Genomic DNA, 19,290 nt, shown 5'->3' with positions numbered 1-19,290 from the left:
TGCGTGTTAATAAGGGGTGCCTAGGAGGCTACATTTCTTTGTGTCACTTCATTTAATGTTTTCAAAGCTTATTGCAGATACATGTTTGGAGGTCGATCAGTAGATTTACTTCACAAAGTTACAAATAGCATTTTGAACTCTCTTCCCAGAAAATAATTACTGAGGTGTTCTATTTTTTTCTTTGCATCCACATAAAGGAAGGCTTTAGGACTTCATTATTGATTGTTACAGATTATTATATTGTAAGCAAATCTGTAGTCCTTTCTGTAGAATGCTGGTGACAGCTAAGCTCCACAGTACTATGCCATCTTTCCTGTACTTAAAGAATCTAGGGAGTGGTAATGTGCGCTGTCTTTCCTTCATGTGTCTTCATGGGGGTTGAGAGATCTTCAGCCCTTTGCTCTAAATCTTGAACGAAGATATATTTCTGCTCTCTAGCCTGTGGCTGTCAGGCACAGGCATCTTGCTAAAATCTACTCCATCTGTACTCTTAGATATGCAGAAGATTTGCCTTTCTTCTGCCCTTTTTCCTTCTTGCCTTTTCCCAGGAAGGGTCTCTGAAAGAAAGTAGCGCAGCCAATGGAAAAGTAGGAGGTGGGAAAAACAAACCAAGTTTAAAATGTGCACCTTCTGTTGGTCATATTCTCTTCAGTTTTGGCTGAGGAGCCAATCGCGAAGACAGAAATACAATTATAAATATTCAGTTAACATGACATACTTTTATTAGACAGTAAAATTGTTTATAACTTGAGTAGTTTGATAGTACTGCTGCTTAAATTGTGTTGATTTACGTTATGGTTCTAAATTAAATGTCTGTAAGAAAAGGATGGTTATTTAATAGTTTTCAATTCCTACATTTTTCAGGAAACAAATCACAAGATAGTGGCATTGCAGAAATGGAAGAGCTATCTGTCCCCCACAACATAAAGATAAGCAACATAACCTGTGATTCATTCAAGATATCCTGGGATATGGATGCCAAATCGAGGGAGCGTATTACGCACTATTTTGTCGACTTAAACAAGAAAGAAAACAAGAACTCCAACAAATTTAAACACAAGGTAAATTCTAATTTCTTATTCAACAAGTACTTTTGTATTATTATTCGTGTGATAACAAAGAAACATGGTTGTAATGATTGAAACAGTAGTTCTCTAAAATTATCTTGCTGACATGCTGTATATGTTGTTGAAATGTAATTATTTATAAACGTGTATCTGATATTTAAATAGAAAAAAGCTGAGAATATTTACAAATCTGGCTCAAGTCTTATGATGTTCTTGTTTTTGATCTAAGTAAAACAATGCATATTTAAATACTTAGCACAAAACAAAAGATCCATTACAGACTTAATGCTCACTGTACTGAAATTTATAAGATACGATGGTCATCTTATTGAAAACATTTTCCTAAAGTTGACTCTTTTTAACTTATGTATTTCATTTTGTTCTGCTGTGTCCGTCATGACCGCAAGAAGGGTGAATTGTTCTAGAGCTTGAGAAATAGTACCGTACCGGTGAGATTGGGAAAACAGCTGTTGGAAGTACATTGATTCATGTGTGGTCTACAAATGTAATATGAATCACTAGGCCATCTGGGCACATTACCCCCCCCCCCTCCCATTTGTGTTTGTACCTCAGGCACAATTACATCTGTACCAGCACTAGAATGCTTCCAAGTCATACCCTGAAATACCTATGAGATGGGCATGTTTTGTAATATTATCTTCCCACTTTCGAAGCTATGGAAAAGCTACTGTGAAAACTGAGATCCCTAATCCATTCTCCAACATAGAGGTTTGTAGGAAATGGGTTTGGGATAGCTGTCGGAAGCATGACCATGCACCATATTTTCCTAAAAGCCTGGCAGGTTTGTAGCAATTGGTGCCTTCTTGTAAGACAGGACTGTTGGCGAATGTCTATGACCCTTGGGTTACTCAAATAATAACTCTTGTCTCAGTTTTCCAGGTAGGCAAACATGAGGGGGAGGCAAGAGGGGTCACATGCAAGAGACATCCCTCTTTTCTTTTTTACCATTGAAGACTGAAAACGCACCAGTAGAATTTATTTTAAAAAACATTATGCATCTCGAAGGAAACAACAAACCTAAAGAAAGCCAAACCAGACATACAGCACTGAAGGAATGTGAAAGGTCATTGACATAGATATTCAGTTTTCTTATGGTCTGGTAATGTTGCGGTTTGATGATTATTGGGACTATTTGTAAAGCGTGAATGTAGCCCCAGAGGGCAAAATATTCAAGCAAGTTTACAATTAAATCTCAGGACAAGAAATCGTTACGTGAATTACAGTTTGTGTGGCTGCGTTGGGTCCACACTTTGTCTGGTTCTAGTATCAATGTTTTCGTATGGCTGGTGAGATGGCACACGCTACAGTCATTGCATGGATAATGTCCAGAGATTTTAGGCAGGCCCCACGCATTCAGGATAGTGTTGGGTTCTCTATTGGTCAGGCACCCGCCCCAGACCCCTGACCAATAGACCACGCAACGTGATCTACTTACTTACCTGCAGCTGCCGCCTCCGATACATCGGTATGACCGCCCGCAAAATAAGAACTAGAGTCACTGGACACAGGAGCAAAATCAGGTGCAAGAAGAACATTAGTAAACTGACCAGTCATTTCATCACCCAGGGGCACACTCCCAATGACCTGACCTGGACCATCATCGAACAGCTACCGGAACTGGCAGTGGATAATGAGAAGAAATTACTCAGCAAGGAACAACGTTGGATATATCGCCTATCCACCCAAACCAATGGCCTCAACGACGCCATACCGTGGAATTCAGTCACTCCCTAGACCTACACTATTACCGTGCCGGTGTACAGTGGTCAGTCCCCCGTGCCATAGTCCCTCTGTACATAGACATAGATCATGCTCCCCCTTGTGTTTACCACTAGGCTGCCATAATCATGGGCACATGCTTCAACCCCCCCCCCCCTAATACTGCCATGTCAACTTTAGCGCGCAGCGCCTAGTAGCGCATGCGCATTAAGCAAATGATTAACGGGCCGAACCACTCTGGGAGGTGGCGTGTCCCACAGGCATGTTTCCCCAATATTAGCGCATACATAGCCAACGCTGATCCCTTCGAGCCTGTGAAGATAAGACCACGCCACACCTAACACGGGTGTTGCCCATTTTCCCCGTACCAACGGCGGCACATTTTTGTTGCTACATGTACCTCAATACAATCGCACTATCATACTGAGCATATGCAAAAGACTAGAGTACAAATCACCTGTATTTTAATCACGCATTCATACTGAGCATGTGCGAGAAACTAGTGTGCAAATTATGAGCATGAGCAACAACATAGCAATCGCGCTGATATACTGAGCATGCACGAGAGACTAGTGTGCAAACCACGAGCATGAGCAGCAACAACACAAAGGGATAGTCTTTTCACTCTTACTATTCCCACAGGTGCTCATCATTACCTCGTTAACCATAGTATAAAAAGCCCACACGCCGACAGGCTCATTTTACCGGAGGACGACGGCGGGACAACAGGTACAAGGCAGGCACTGACCAGAAAGACTGTGAGTATGACAAACCTGACAAGCCTCCAAACAACAAACTGGGTAAGCGCTTCTTTCCTCACAGGTCCCTAACCCCTACAGCCTATCTCTTTTTCTCCCATATGGTCATCCCCTTACCGCTTCCCTCCAGGAAGCCTTGGCTAGTAACCCAAAGCGTAAGAACAATTTTCTTGCGCTCTGCCACACTAAGTCAACTCCTTTCAGTGTGATTTCCGTGTTTTAGCCACACCACACTCCTAATTAGTCGCGTATTTTCACTCTGATGGCACCACCAGTACCATCACACCTAGCCGACTATAGTCCTCTCACCTTGCACTATAGATCCGACCACCTAAGCATTGTTGACCATATGTCTAAATTGACTACTGACTCTCTCTGTAAATGTTTTGTCCTTGTTCTTAATGTTTGTTTGTACAGGTATGCATGAGAAGGGAATCCCCCTCTCACATATAGAAAAACGCCTTAGTGAGTGTATCACATAGTCTGTACCACAACACTAAGTCTGTTTTATCACACCACACCTTTTAAAAAAACGGTCCTGAGGAAAGCCAGAATACTCTAAGGCACTGGCTGAAACATGTCGACCATCTGAAGGACGCAGGGGGCAGTAACTCGCCACCCTCACGCGTCCTGTAGCCTTACTTTTAACCGCTGGTGACGGCCCAGTTATTAAAATTTAATTTACCCTCGGGTACTGGGACCACCACCAAGCCGTTTTAAATCACAACTCACCCAACCTCACTGCACTCTCAGCAATATACCAGCTCCGCTGTAATCAGGCGTCGTAGCACACCCAGGACATACTAGGTGTCACTGGGTGGGCCCGATGATGAAGCATGCCACCAACTAGGTTGGTGGGTGAGGGCTTCATGAATACACCAACAAGGTGCCCGTGACGGAACTAATTTGAGTACTGTAACACTTTGGTCAACTTAAGATAGTCCTCTTTGTTTAATCACAAATAAACCCTCGGGGACTCGGACTAGCTAACTAGTCCTCTCTCTCCCTCTTGTTACACACACGTTTCTATATATCCATCATGAAAAGGTGTCACTAGGATGCCCTTATGACTTATAATGCATCAATGTCATTAATCGAAAGGGCACTTCTTCAGCTGGAAGCCAATTTTTCTAAAATGTTGGTCTTTTAATGAGAGGCATGTGGCACCTGATGCGAGGGTTGCTTTCATATAGTTTGCCAGTGCCCAATCCCTTCTGGGCACTGGCAAAGTCCTCAATTAGGCACCTAGTGCTCTATTCCAGGACACCTCATTAATATGCACATGACAACACTAGTGGTGTCATACACATTGGATGGACCTGAAAGGGTTTTCCAGGCCCCTCATAGGTCCATATAAGTATTGAGCAGGTGGGCTGGGGTTATTACTGCCCCAGCTCCTCCTTAGAATTACCCACCTGCTCGATTTACCGTTTTCTGTTGGTGGTTAGAGAGGGAGATGGGGGAGGAGGAGCAGCCCAGCTCCTCCCTCCTTTTCTCTCACCCTTCTACCACTCCAAAAAAAGAAATTACCTGGAGGTGGAGGGGATTGGAAGGCACAGAAGTAGGATTGTCCCTAGTTCCTCCCCTTCATATGCCCATTTCCAGTTTCAGTGTCACAATGCTCCTTTGTTGGAAATTGGTTTACTGGTTGTGAGAAGTTGGCCTGATGTATGATGTCCACAGTTCTGTTGGCACCCTGTATCAGTCCAAACAATCCCTTATGGTGGTGGTTGTAAAGTCAACCTTATAGACAAGATATCCTAGGGGTAGCATGGACTAAGAAGTCTTAGGCTAAACTCAAGAGGGCATGTGAAGCCAGCTGTTTTACCATATGCAATCTTGTAATATCAAATGAAAGGACACCACACAAGTTATATATTATAAAAATATATGTATGTATTACTAGAATAATCTTCTGTACTCTTTGAGTGCAGCGGCACAAGCGTTTAAACAAAAGCACAGTTAAACATTCAAAAGTTGCACAATTTTGGATAGGCCCGGTGGCCACTCAAGCCATATACTAAAAGAGTGGTATAAGTATCACCTCTCGAACAATGGTAAGGCCTAGGGCATTGTGAATCACTGGGACTACTCAGGACTAGCAGTGATGAAGTCGGGAGAGGCTCGCGGGACACGGGTGCAGTGACTAAAGCACACACATGCACCAATGCAAAGTCAATGGCGCGTAAAAGTTAGAGTTACTGTTTTGGAAGTCTTCCGACTGGAATAGAATTACCCCACTTTAAACTAGGACACTAGAGGTGTAAACCACTACAGGAGCACCAGTGTTAGTTTGTTACCTCACCCACAGGAAGCGGGTGCATAGGTGCCAAAGTGTGTCGGGTTTAGTCGTGGAGATCTATGGAGCCTGGAGATGAAGATGCTGCAGGCGGCCAGGAGAGAAGAGTCCGGTTGGATCCAAGGGTGGATCGAAGATGTAGAGTACCTGAAAGCAGAGGGGACAGAGTCTGGGTCACTAGCCAGTGACCAGGATGGAACCAGGAAGGAACCAGACAATGTCGGGTGCAATCAGGTAGTTGTTGTGAAGCTTGTCTCCGCTGCCACGTGGACTCTGGGGCATCGACGATGATCAGGAGTGGAGCACGAGCTGTCCCACGAAGGCTCTCGCTGTCGGCGGTGTCGGCTTCCGGATTGGAATTAACAGGCCTTGGCAAATGCAACCCACGCAGGACTCAAAGATCGCTTCTTACTCGGACCAGCAAGGTCAGAGCAGTGGCTCCTTTTCAGGGGAGCGAGGGCCAGTCTGGAGCAACCAGACTAGCAGTGTAAATTTCAAGGTTCGTCGGTTCTGGGGCCACTAGCCAACGGGCAAGCGACCGGACCAACGCGTCGAGCAGGAAAATGCAAAAGGACCCCACGCAGCACTCGATGAGTGTGGAGGGGAGCTCTTCGGTGCACAAGCTGCTCGGGGCTGGGGCTTCTCAAACCCCAATGTACAGCTTCGAGGGTGCTTCAGAAGCTGCACGGTCAGCACTTCGCAGTCTTTCCAAGATGGCCGGCTGCACGCTTCACATCGCCTCCACGGGTCTCAGATTCGCTGGGACTGTGGATCGGGCTGTTAGAAGTAAGGGAAGCTGGGTCTTGTCGATCTCTGTCGCTCGAGTTCCGGCGGTAACTGCAACAAGGCAAATCGTTGGGTGCTGGATGGTGCCTGTTTGCACAGGGTGGTCACTCCTTGACCACAAGGGAGATTCTTCAGTCTTACACGTCGAGTGGGATGTCGAAGGGTCCAGAGTTCTGTATCAAAGTTTCGTTCAGGATAATCTAATGCCCCTGGGCACAGCTCCTACCTTTATTCCAAATCAAGGGGCTGGATTACCTGCTAGGTCCCTCCTATGGGTGGTTCCCAGGAAGGGGGTGGTTACACCCCTATCCCTTTGTCCAGTTTCGCACCAGAGCCAGGACTGGAGTGTCCCAGCACAGGTTTGAACTGGACTATGCATGGGAAGCCTTGTGCTCCCCAGGCAGTGTCTAGTTTCATTCAACCCTCTCTGCTACAATCCACTATCTCCTGTCTGGGATGGTGTAACACCTCCCTGTGACAGGATATCTATTGTCCAGGCCTCCCCTGCCGGAGTTTCGGTCAGCAGCAGGAGGCCAGACTCGTGTCTGTGGCAGCAGCATCCATTTTGTGATGCTGGTGCTTTGGTTAGATTTAACCGTGTTTCAGCAAAGTAACATGTCCTCTCCCTCTAGAAGGGTGGAATGCTACCCCCATCGCCCGGACTGGCAAGGGGGCAGTATTCCAAAGCATATGACACCTTACACGACATGTTTTGATAAAGCCAAACCAAAGTTAGCAAGTAACCGCTAGGATTATAATGCACTTAACCCCTTCAGTGCTGATGACGAGCCCAGGCTCGTCATGCAGCACAGTGCTCATGTGCTCATGACGAGCCTGGGCTCGTCATGAGCCGTGGAACGCTCACACGCGGGGCTAATTCCCCCGCTGTGCTGAGCGTTCCATTGCGCGGGCGGGTTCATAACCCAGGCTCGTCATGAGCACACGAGCACCGTGCTGCATGACGAGCCTGGGCTCGTCATCAGCACCGCTGCGCCGTGCTCGGCCCCCCTCCCCCCCCCGTACCGCGGGGGAATTAGCCCCGCGGCGAAGGGGTTAGGAGTATATGGTATGGCAATATCCGGGAACAGCTGAGGGAGTTGGTCCAGACAGCTGCAGACAGGCCCAGCTCATGCTAGAGCACCATCTCACATAAAACCAAGCACTCTGCTCCAGGATTGATAAGACCTGCCATAGGAGTGACTTATAGGTGTATATATGTCCAGCTATAGGTTCAGATATAGGTACACTATATCTAAGCAAGGGGTGATTACACGACCTTGCCCCAGCTGAGTGATCAGCCAGTTGTGTCAGTTTGGATAGCCAGCCAGGGATGGCAAAAGATATGCTGCAGCCCCTGGTAGGCCTTGGATACACCTATGCCCTGGGTACCTATAGTACACTGTACAGGGGCTGATCAGGTGACCCAATGTCCAATTGGAGATGTACCTAGGGTACATGGAGCCCATTTTACAGAGAGAGCAGATAGCCTGGGGCCCTGATTAGCAGGGTCACAGGCCAACTAAGTCGAAAACCAGCTAAACACTAGGCAAAAAATCTGGGGTAACCATAGTCAGGTATCCACCTTCCTACACTGGTTGAGAGTGAAACCCGACTCAAGCAGTCACCACAATCTTGGTCAGTGTGAAACGCAAGCAAGCCTCAAATTAACCAGAACTTCCCCGTATGGTAGCTTGTCACAAAGCAGTCAGGCTTAACTTAGAGTCAGTGTGTAAAATATTTATGCAGCACTTCAAACAGTAATAAAAATCCCACACCAATTTAGAAAATTAGAGTAAACATTTTTAAATTATTTGATACCATTACTAAAAAATTAAAATCAGTAGAACCAGAGTTCTGCAGTTTCAAGAATTAAGTATAAATAGCAATAATTTGAGCAGCGATAACTCCGGAAAAATTGCGGGGTCGTGATGCTGAGTCCTGCATCATCATCGATGATGCCGTCAACGATCAGCTTGCAATTCAAAGGCCTGCTTCGAGGATGCATCTTGCATGCATTATACAAGGAGACTGTGGTCTGCGTGCAAGTTCTAGCATCAGGATGTGTTTCACTGTTGCAGTTCTTCGAGGAGATGCTTTATGCTGCATCGGTTCTGCCTACAATTGTGCTGGCAGAGCACCCCCAGATCCACTTCCAAGGTCCAGGACTGGGGTGGCACCACTTTAGGAGGGCTTGGGAGAGTCACAACTGGTAGAAGCCAGGTGCTGGGGTCAAGGTGGTTGGAGCCTTTTCTGTCCCTGAAGCTCTGATCAGGAGGCCAGCCTATTATCCCTTGGAGTTACTCTGGTGGTCCTGGGTTCAAGTTGCAGGTCCAGTCTGCTCACTTAGGCAGCAGAGTAGCATTCCTTCTTGCAGAGTAGCACAGCAGACCATCTTCGTTTTCAACAGGTCCAGAGGTGCACTGAAGTTGTGGGTCTATGGTCTATTATTTATACCTGTTGCCCACTTTGAAGTAGGAAAGGGTTCCTGCGGTTTCGAACCCCATGAGGTGTTTGTAATTGCCTGCCTCCCTGTCTGGCCCCAGCTTGTCTGGGCTCACAAACGGCTAGTGTCAAACCCTTTTTGAGTGTGCTTAGGCAGATGATTTGTGATGTTAAAGTGTGATAGGTGACAGCTCCTCCCTCTCATCAAGTCAGAGATAGCCCATCCTGCCAACATCTACTCCCCTATGTCTCACTGTCTGGGAGCAATGCACAAAGACCAACTGCCAGCTACACATAGTGGTGTGACCCAGGATGCATGCAATGGTGAGGACAAGAAAATGCCAACTCTCTAAAAGTATAAAGAATTACAAAAGCCAGTGCAAATGAACATTTCACTAGAGAATATATTTTGACTCTGTGCTCGAACAAATTATTTGCTGTGCTCACTCTTTTATTTTCATCTGAATAAAAAAAGATGCTTTGATTTTACACTCACAATCGCAGACAGTGGACCAACAAACTTATAAATCAATACATCAACTTCTTTCATTTCTTGGTGTTAGACAACCACAAAAACATTTAACAAAACAGATCCACTTGACATATTGTTCACAAACACATGATAACAATACATAATGTACCAACATAATCAACAAGTGTACTGTGGTTCTGAATTTTAGCACCCAAATGGAGCTTTCATCAATGTACGAATCCTCACTCTTCAAAATATACATCTCATAGATGCATTGTATACAGAAAGCAATTGTTTTGTCTGTTTCACTCGGGCAAGCTTTTTAAATGTTTTAGTTAGGGCTCAGCATTCATGTGTGACATATTGGCTTTGGCAGTGCTTGATGATGGTGTTACTGGCATGTGAATTCCTGTTCACACTAGGCACACACTACTTTTAAAACCTTGCTGCAGTGTTGGGTCTGTGTCCTTGGCATTACCACATGTTCGACACCTGCTGCTTACATGCATTATGCTTGATACTAGCATGAGTAAGCGAATATAAGTGTTTGAGATCCCCCTGCAACAGAGCTTATGTACCTGAAAAGTGTTTTTTTGTTGTAATTTTTCTTTTTTGTTATTCTTTTGGCGAGATCTTCCAAAGTGTACTTTTACCTGACAATTCTGACCTTTTTCATAATCAAAGCAATTTCCTATTTAAATCTGAATTCTGGTATCCAAAAGTTAATAGAATTTACAGGGAGTATTTCAGAGGAAAATCCTACCATTCATAGGATCAGACATTACATTTTCATTTGACCACCAGCTACTCCTTTTAAGGATGATTGAGGGGGGAAATGTCTGGCAGAGCTCCTGCTGTAAATCTTTTTTTAAAGCTGTTTTTGGAATTTACATTGTAATTTGACAGCCTAACACTAACTTTCTGATTTTCTCAGTGCCTCACTGGAAGACATGTAGTGGTATGTTTACTGGGGGAAAGATTACAGTTAGTACTCTTGAGGATTTCTATTTGCATTTTTGCATTTTGCCTAGCTTGACACAGCCTTGTGTATGCCTTGTAGAAAAAGGAGTTTATTTGCTAAGTCGCAAACTGGAAGAGAGATAACATATTCTGATACCTACTGGATTGAAGACTTGATATGAGCACTAGATCACCAAAAGACTTAAATGATAAAGGACTGGGTAATACCCATAGCAGCTTTTCCCTTTCTATCTGCTGTTTGCCGATTTAAGTGCGTGTTTGGAAGTTATATGGTTCTGGACAGTAAGAAAAGCCAGAGTTTGCAAATACTCCTGATGCAAATAGATCTGTATCTATAGCCTGTATTCTGAAATCTTGGTATGCACATTTCTGTATCTGATTGAAAACCATTGAAGGCTAAGAACAAAACACCATCAGAGAAATATGCAGTCCCCTGAACTTAAGACGTGCTCCTTTCCGCTTGAAATCACTTTATGCTTAAAACTACCAGTTTGTGGTTCTCCCGTTTGATCTTACTTCTGCATCTCGAGTCTTCACAAAGGTGATGCCAGCAGTGGCAGCTCATCTCAGGAGGTCGGGATTCCAATTTTCCCTTATCTGGACGACTGGCTACTCAAAGTGGAGTCGCCGAAGACGGTGCTTCATTATCTGCGAGTAACAGCTCAGCTTTTTTTCAACTTGGGCTTTTCAAAAAATGTTCCCAAATCTCACCTGGTGCCCTCTCAGCACAACCTGTTCATAGGGGCGGCACTGGATACTACTGTGTGTTGAGCTTTTCCACCTCCACAAAGAATTCTCGACATTCAAGAGTTGATTCCTTTGTTTCAGCTTTGGAGCGGTTGTTCCGGTCCTGAAGTTCCTTCGCCTGCTCCGTCTGTTTGTTTCCTGCATATTGTTGGTCACTCATGCACGCTGGCACATGATGGTACTCCAGTGGTGCCTCCGCAGGCAGTGGTATCAGCACAACAGAGATCTCGGAGTCAGTCAGAATCTTCAGAGATACTGCTGCAGAGCTGACTTGGTGGAGTGTGCAGGGCAACCTGTCTCAAGGAAAGCACTTTCAGCCTCCTCTGCCGGTGGCCACAGTGAACACGGATGCCTCCACTCTAGGGTGGGGTGCTCATCTGGGGCATCTGGAGGTTAAAGGTCTTTGGTCTTCAGAGGAAAGGTTGCTTCACATTAACCTTCTGGAATAGTGGGCAATACATTTGGCACTAAAGGCTTGCCTTTCTTCCCTTCGCGGTCAGTCGGTTTAGGCCCTGACGGACAACAATACTGCAATGTGGTACATCAACAATTAGGGAGGTGTAGGGTTGTATGCAATGTGGTACATCAACAAACAGAGAGGTGTAGGGTCGTATCGTCTGTCAAGAGGCTCTACAAATCATCTAGCCAGAGTGCAGACAGTCTCAGTCGGCATCACTCGGTCGATCACGAGAGGCAGCTTCATCCGGAGGTGGTCCATCACATCTTCGCGATGTGGGGGTCTTGTCGGTTGGACCTTTTTGCCACTCATGAGAACGCTCACTGCCTGTTGTTCTGCAGTCTCCAGTATCCGATGCATGGAGCACTGGGCGGTGCGTTTCTAATGGATTGGAGCTCGTAAACTCCTTTACGCGTTTCATCCCTTACCCTTGATTCCTCTGGTTCTGAGGAAGATTCGCCAAGACCATGCCCAAGTTATATTGATTGCCCCGGATTGGCCAAGAAGTATGTGGTACACAGATCTACTTCACCTCTCAGGGCTGACCTCCTCTCGCAGTCGCAGGGGCAGGTTCTACACCCCCACCTCCAGAGCTTGCACCTTCATGCCTGGAGATTGAACAGGGCAACCTGAGTTCTTTCTCTCTCCCGCCGATGTGGCAGATGTTTTTTATCGTCCAGGCGACACTCCACTAAGTCTATTTACTACTACAGATGGTCTAGATTTGTCAAATGGTGCGGAGAGAAGTCCATTGATCCTTTAAAGGCCCACTTGTCAGATGTTCTTCAGTTTTCACTTTTCCTAGCTCAGCAGGGTTGTGCTGTGGCCATTGTTAAGGGCTATTTGTCAGCTTTAGCAGCGTTTCTTTGTTTAAATCTCCCATTGTTTTTGAGATTTATTAAGGGCCTTACCAAAAGATTTTTACTCGAGCGGCAGCTTTCTTAACGCGGAATGGCCGTTTCTCATCGCAAGCGGTTGCGTATGCATACGTGACCACTCGCAATGAGAAACCTGACCTCCCCGCGTTGAGAATCTCGCTGGGAGGTTTATTTTCCACGCTCACGATCGGCAACTTGATGTTGATGATCGCTAACGCAGAAAAAGTCTCGCCGGGATGTCATTTTGCTTGCTCGCGGTCGCCAACTTGACATTGAGGACCACGAGCAAGCAAAAAATGACTGCTACGCTACGCGTGTTTGCACAGTGCTACGTACAGTTCATGTAGTGCAAAGTAGCGCAAAGTTCGCAAACTACAGGAGTGTAGCGTAGTTGTCCACCCAGGCCTAATTTAAATCTTGTTGTGACTCTCTTAATGGGTTCCCAGTTTGAACCCTTATATAGTTGTCCTTTGATACTCCTGTCTTTTAAAACGGTCTTTCTTGTGGCTATTACCTCAGCCAGGAAGGTAAGTGAGCTTCAGGCTCTCAGTTCAAAACCCCTGTTTTTGATCATTCATGCTGAAAGGATGGTCCTCAGGACCAGGGCTGCTTTTCTGCCTAAGGTGGTTACTCCCTTCCATTTAGGGCAGTCCATTACTCTTCCTGTGTTCTATCCTCCCCCTCACCCTTCCAAGGAGGAGGAGAGATTATCATCTGGGTCCTAAAAGAGCGGTTAGCTTTTATTTGGATAGGACTAAAGACTTGAGATTGGACGATCAGCTCTTTGTGGGCTACTTTGGACGCATGAAGGGCAAGGTTGTGCACAAGCGCTCTCTTTCCAGATGGATCATCTTGTGCATCAAGATCTGCTACATCCTGCCTGGTAAGGAACCGCCTGAAGGTATTAGAGCTCATTCCACCAGAGCCAAGCCAGAGGTGTTCCTGTAGTGGACATTTGTAAGGCTGCGACTTGGGCTTCCCTTCACACTTTTGCCAAGCATTATTGCTTGGATTTCGAGATGAGGAGGGAGTGCCATTTTGCGCGCTCTCTCCTGCAGGATTTTTTGGTATAGAAGGATGGACACCCGACACCCTCCTCCGGGAGTGGTACTGCTGTGGTATTCTATTCAAAAGGTGAGGAATCCATCAGAAGAACAAGTTACTTACCTTCGGTAATGCTTTTTCTGGTGGATACAGTATCTGCCTGTGGATTCATCACTGACCTACCCTCCTCCCCGATGTCCACCCTTATATACCTTAAAAGCGGCATTGTTTAACATGTTTGTTTTGCATTGTCTCTTCCTTCTGCTTTTGTGTGGTTTATAGGAAATGCTATTATTCTTTTGTTTTCCTTTTTATTTTACACTGTGAGTATTTTTATGAATATTGTGTACTGTGTATACTTTCAATCTGTCGGTCCACCTGTTCGCCTCGGAGGCACGGACAAATGGGTGGAACTGACGTCTTCACGCCGACGAGGCTCTTATATGGCTCCAGTGACGTCATACGGAGCCGCGAACGGAGCCATGGCATTGTGACAACCTCGTCGGCGTGGAGAGCTAGGAAAAAGTTTCCACAGAATGTTGGTGCAGGGGATATTCAAAAGGTGAGGAATCCACAGGCAGATACTTAGCCACCAGAAAAAGCGTTACCGAAGGTAAGTAATATTTCATTTGGCTCTTGTTGGGTGTTTTTATTCTCTTAGCAGTTTCCTGTTTAAGGTGGTGTTGCCACACACACCTGCATTCCTGAGTCTTGTTTATGGGACAGTTGCCAGAAGGTGAGCCTATACCTTGTGAAGGCTGGAATTATATATTTGTGAAGTCCTACTGATTAGGTTTTCGTAGCATTTCCATGACCAGCACTACAATGTTTGGTCACTCTTTGGCCTTAGCCTGCCAGATACCGATACATTTCTTATGTGAATACTTGCAAATATAATGTAGTATTTTTTAGTAGGTCTTTTCCCTGTTTAAAAGATGTCTCATACAAAGACTTTGGGTTGAACACTGTCATTGTTGCATGCTACTCTGTAAAATAACTATGTAATTTTTTCAAATAATTCGGGAAATTCGTTCTGTTCCGCCCTCACAAATTGGTACAGAATAGTGAAAGTGTTGTTTGAAACTTAAACTTTCTGTTCGTGGCATGTCGGCTGCTGAATTCATATCTGTGCATAGATCGCCGCCTAGTGTTGGGTCCGGATGATTGCACCTTGTTGTCCTGGAAGAGTCTTCGAAGTATCACGAGATAGGTGACTCCTCCCCTGGATTACAGTGCGCATGGGCATCTTCTCCATCCTCAGATTGTTTTTTCCGCCATTGGGTTCGGATGTTATTCCTATACTCCAACTTCGGAATCGAAACTAAACTTTTCTAGAGGCCAAAAGGCCTTCCACTTCAACGGTATTGTTCTCGCTCGGTACTTCTTGACTCGATCAAGCTTATCATCTCGACTCGTTCATCGACGCGGGACGTTGGACCTTTTCGACGCCACGTGGGCCTGCTGTCGATGGAAAGGAACCCGTTCAAAAGGTGCCCATAATGCCACTCCAAGTTCCCGCATACTGACAAACAGACAGTATGCAACAAGTGCCTATCACCAGACCACAAGGAAGAAACCTGCCCGGCCTGTGCCCAATTCCGTTTGAAGAAAACCATCCGAATTCGACAGGCCTTTGGGCAAGAGATGCAGCGACAGGCACCAGAACCAGACAACATCTTCGAGGATGAACAAGATCTTCCAGAAGCGCACCGTCGAGGACTACTCGGACTCCGATGACGAAATCCCACCGGGGCAAATCGTGAGTACACTGCCCCCGACACCGATTACCCCGTTACCGAAGGCTCCGGTCGAGGCATCGCCTAAAGGCCTTAGCCAAGATCCAAAACATCATTCAGCAGCCCCGCCGTCCGGCTCGGCTCCGAAAACAAAGATTAAGCCTTCAGAGACCCCAGGTCCAAGTAACGTTATCCCAAAGAAGGTTCTAGAACATAAAAAGGTCGTCGACCCAAAGGGCGTCGAACCGAAGAAGGCCGTACAGCCTAAGGGCGTCGACCCGAAGAAGGCCGTCGAGCCAAAGGGAGCAGAACCAAAGAGAAGCACCGAACCAAAGAAGGCCGTCGAGCCAAAGAAGGCCGCCGACCCGAAGGGCGCAGAACCCAAGAAGGCCGTCTACCCAAAGAAGGCCGCTGCGCCGAAGGGCGCCGAACCGAAGAAGGTCATCGACACAAAGGGCGTCGTGCCAAAGCCTGTGGTCCAGCCAGACAAGGTTATCGAACCAAAGAAAGGCATCGAACCAAAAACAAGTGCTCCTAAAACACCAGTCGATCCGAAAAAAGTCATCCACTCGACAAAAGACAGTCAACCTAAAAAACCTGTGGAGCACAAAAAGAGTGTCGAACCTAAAGATCCGGTCGATCCGCAATCACTTGTCGACCCGGATAAAGAGGCCGAGCCGAGAAAGAGCAATAAGGCGCCGAAAGTCGTCGAGCAAAGAAAGGTTATCGACCCGAAGGCAATAGTCGATCCAAAAAAGACTAAGCCTAAGAAGTCAAATACACAGCCACGCACAGTGGAAAATTGAACTCTTCCATCCAGATCCATCAGAAGATCAGGCAAAAATGTATATAAACCCTGAGACTGGTAAAGTCACAATCCTACACAGAAAGAAAAGGCCATTGGACACAAACTCTCATTCCCCCATTCCTCTAAAGAAGAAGAAGGACTTTGAGACTTCTCCCTCCAGACCCTTCATTCCTTTCTATGCTACTACGCCTTTTGCTCCTTCCTCTCCTACGCACTCTGGGGACAATGAGGGTGACACAGGGAAAGATCCTCAACATGATTATGACTATCCAGATGATCCTAACCCTCAAGATGAACCATGGGGTGAACCTACTGATCCATATGACACGCATCCTACCCCCGACACCTCCTCATACCGAACAAAGCTGTCACCTACTGACGACACCATTGTCTTCAACCAGCAAATAGATAGGGCAGCGCAGTACCACAACGTAGACATGCACAATGACCTTATAGACGAAGATTTTTTATTTGATACATTCCCTACTTCAGAAAAAAATGTCAGACCACTTCCTATGTTAAAAGGGGTATTAAAACATGCGCCAGATATCTTTAAAGATACAGCCAGGGCACGCGTAATCAATCCCAGGATTGAATAGAAATATAGAGCAGCCCCTACAGACACTACTTATATCCGAGGTCAGTTACCATTAGACTCACTAGTATTGGCTAATGCACACAAAAGGGCCAACTCACAGACAACAGGAGAAGCTCCACCTCCTGATAAAGAGTCCAAAATACTAGAGGCCTCGGGTAAAAGGGTAGCATCACAGGTTTCCAATTCATGGAGAATAGCAAGTACACAAGCGCTACTAGCTCGTTCCGACAGAGCACACTATGACCAGCTTGAAAGTTTAATGCAACACCTGCCTGATCCTTTCAAAGCCCAAGCTAATGACCTCATACAGGAAGGGAAATTTATTACAAACGCCTCCATTAAATGTGCGCTTGTCGCAGCTGACACAGCAGCCAGGTCCATTAACACTAGCGTCTTACTACGAAGACATGCATGGCTACGTATTTCTGGCTTTAGGGACGAGGTGCAATTCACCATTCTTAACCAACCAATCAATCAAGACTTCTTTTTTGGCACTGCCGTTGACACCATTTTAGACAAAATGAAAAAAGATACAGAAACTGCAAAATCAATGGGCGCATTACAGTTTCAACAACACAGAAGTTCCTTTCGACGCTCCTCATACAGAGCAGCTACATGGGCCAATGCTTCACAATCCTCGTCCACATTCAAAAGCAACACCCAAGGTTCCTTTAACAAGAACTCCAACAGAGGAGGTTATAGGGGCAACAATAATAAGGGAAAGGACGTGGAGGCAATAACACCAGAGCCTCCACTGCAGCAAAACAGTGAATTCATCACGCTACCTCCAATCCATTTAACACCGGTCGGAGGCAGACTCCAACAATTCCTACTAGTCTGGAACGCAATTACCACAGACAGGTGGGTGAGACAAATTATCCAGTATGGTTATTGCCTAGAACCCACTTCTACTCCACCCAACATACCACCCAGACACCGTCCTATGTCCAAAGAGCACATCACCCTGCTACAACAAGAGCTGAAATGCATGCTGGAAAAGGGGGCCATAGAGCCAGTCCCTTTCCAACACCAAGGGACAGGAGTTTACTCACTATACTTCCTTATTCCCAAGAAGGACGGTTCCCTCAGACCAATATTGGACCTCAGACCCTTAAATCAATACATACTGCCGGAGCACTTCCATATGATCACACTACAGCAAGTGCTCCCGTTGCTCCAACAAGGAGACTTCCTAGTAACATTGGACCTCAAGGATGCGTATTTTCACATACCCATCCATCCAGCTCACAGAAAATATCTCAGGTTCACAATAGAAGGTCAACTTTACCAATTCAAGGTTCTCCCCTTCGGGGTAACCACGGCTCCAAGAGTGTTTACAAAATGCCTAGCGACAGTAGCTGCACATCTCAGGAGGCAACACATCCACGTGTTTCCATACCTAGACGGTTGGCTAATAAAAGCAAAATCGTACAAACAGTGCCTAAAACACATGTCTCAGACACTTCAGCTGCTACACAGCCTAGGCTTTTCAATAAACTACCCAAAATCCCACCTACAACCATCCCACACACAACAGTATCTGGGAGCTACCATAGATACTTCAGTGGCAAAGGCATATCCAAACTCGGCGAGGATAACCAGCATGCAAGTGCTCATTCGCAAATTTCTGCCAAAACACTCTTTGCCACTTCGAGTCTTCATGCAGCTCATAGGCATGATGGCCTCTTGCATATTCATTGTCTCCCATGCCCGACTTCAAATGTGTCCACTGCAAGAGTGCCTTGCAAGACAGTGGAACCAGGCTCAAGGACTACTGAAAGACCTAGTGTTGGTAGACAGTCGCGCTTACAACTCTGCAGTGGTGGAACCCACAAAACCTTTCCAAGGGCCGACTGTTCCAAGAGCCGGTTCCACAACTAGTACTAACAGCGGACGCATTACTGACAGGCTGGGGAGCCCACCTACTTCAATACACATTACAAGGGCTCTGGACAATCAAACAAAAGAGACTACATATCAATCAACTAGAGTTGCTAGCAATATTTCTAGCCCTAAAAGCATTCCAGAAATACTTGTACAACAAGACTGTGTTGATCCGGACAGGCAACATGACAGCCATGTACTATATCCAGAAACAGGGAGGAACACACTCTCCACAGCTGTCCCACTTGGCACAGAGCATATGGAAGTGGGCAGTTCCAAAAAAACATCTTTCTCCTGGCAGAACACCTCCCAGGAAAAGACAATCAAATAGCGGATCTGCTCAGCAGACACAGCCAACAACTGCACGAATGGGAAATTCACCCCAAGTTCTGCAGCCATTCTTCAAAAAGTGGGGTCACCCAGAGATAGACCTGTTTGCCACAAAAGGAAACTCAAAATGCCAATACTTTGCCGCCAGGTTCTCACATCGGTTGTCACAGGGCAATGCGATATGGATGAACTGGTCAGGCAGATTTGCGTACGCTTTTCGCCCAGCACCACTGATTCTGCACGCAAACTACGGCAACAGTCAC

General features: G+C 46.1%; 1 protein-coding gene across 1 annotated transcript in view; it reads left to right on the top strand.

Moving 5' to 3' along the window:
- The window catches only part of PHYHIPL (phytanoyl-CoA 2-hydroxylase interacting protein like), a 372,453-nt gene that overhangs the window by 55,423 nt on the left and 297,740 nt on the right, over positions 1–19,290 (top strand). Inside the window, exon 2 of the mRNA XM_086922450.1 lies at positions 865–1,061. Within this exon, the coding sequence (XP_086778576.1) occupies positions 865–1,061 (197 nt within the window). The remainder of the gene's footprint in view (positions 1–864; positions 1,062–19,290) is intronic.

The sequence above is a fragment of the Lissotriton vulgaris genome, chromosome 5, assembly GCF_964263255.1.
Source record: "Lissotriton vulgaris chromosome 5, aLisVul1.2, whole genome shotgun sequence".
Classification (NCBI taxonomy): Eukaryota; Metazoa; Chordata; class Amphibia; order Caudata; family Salamandridae; genus Lissotriton; species Lissotriton vulgaris.
This window is presented reverse-complemented; position numbering and strand designations above follow the sequence as displayed.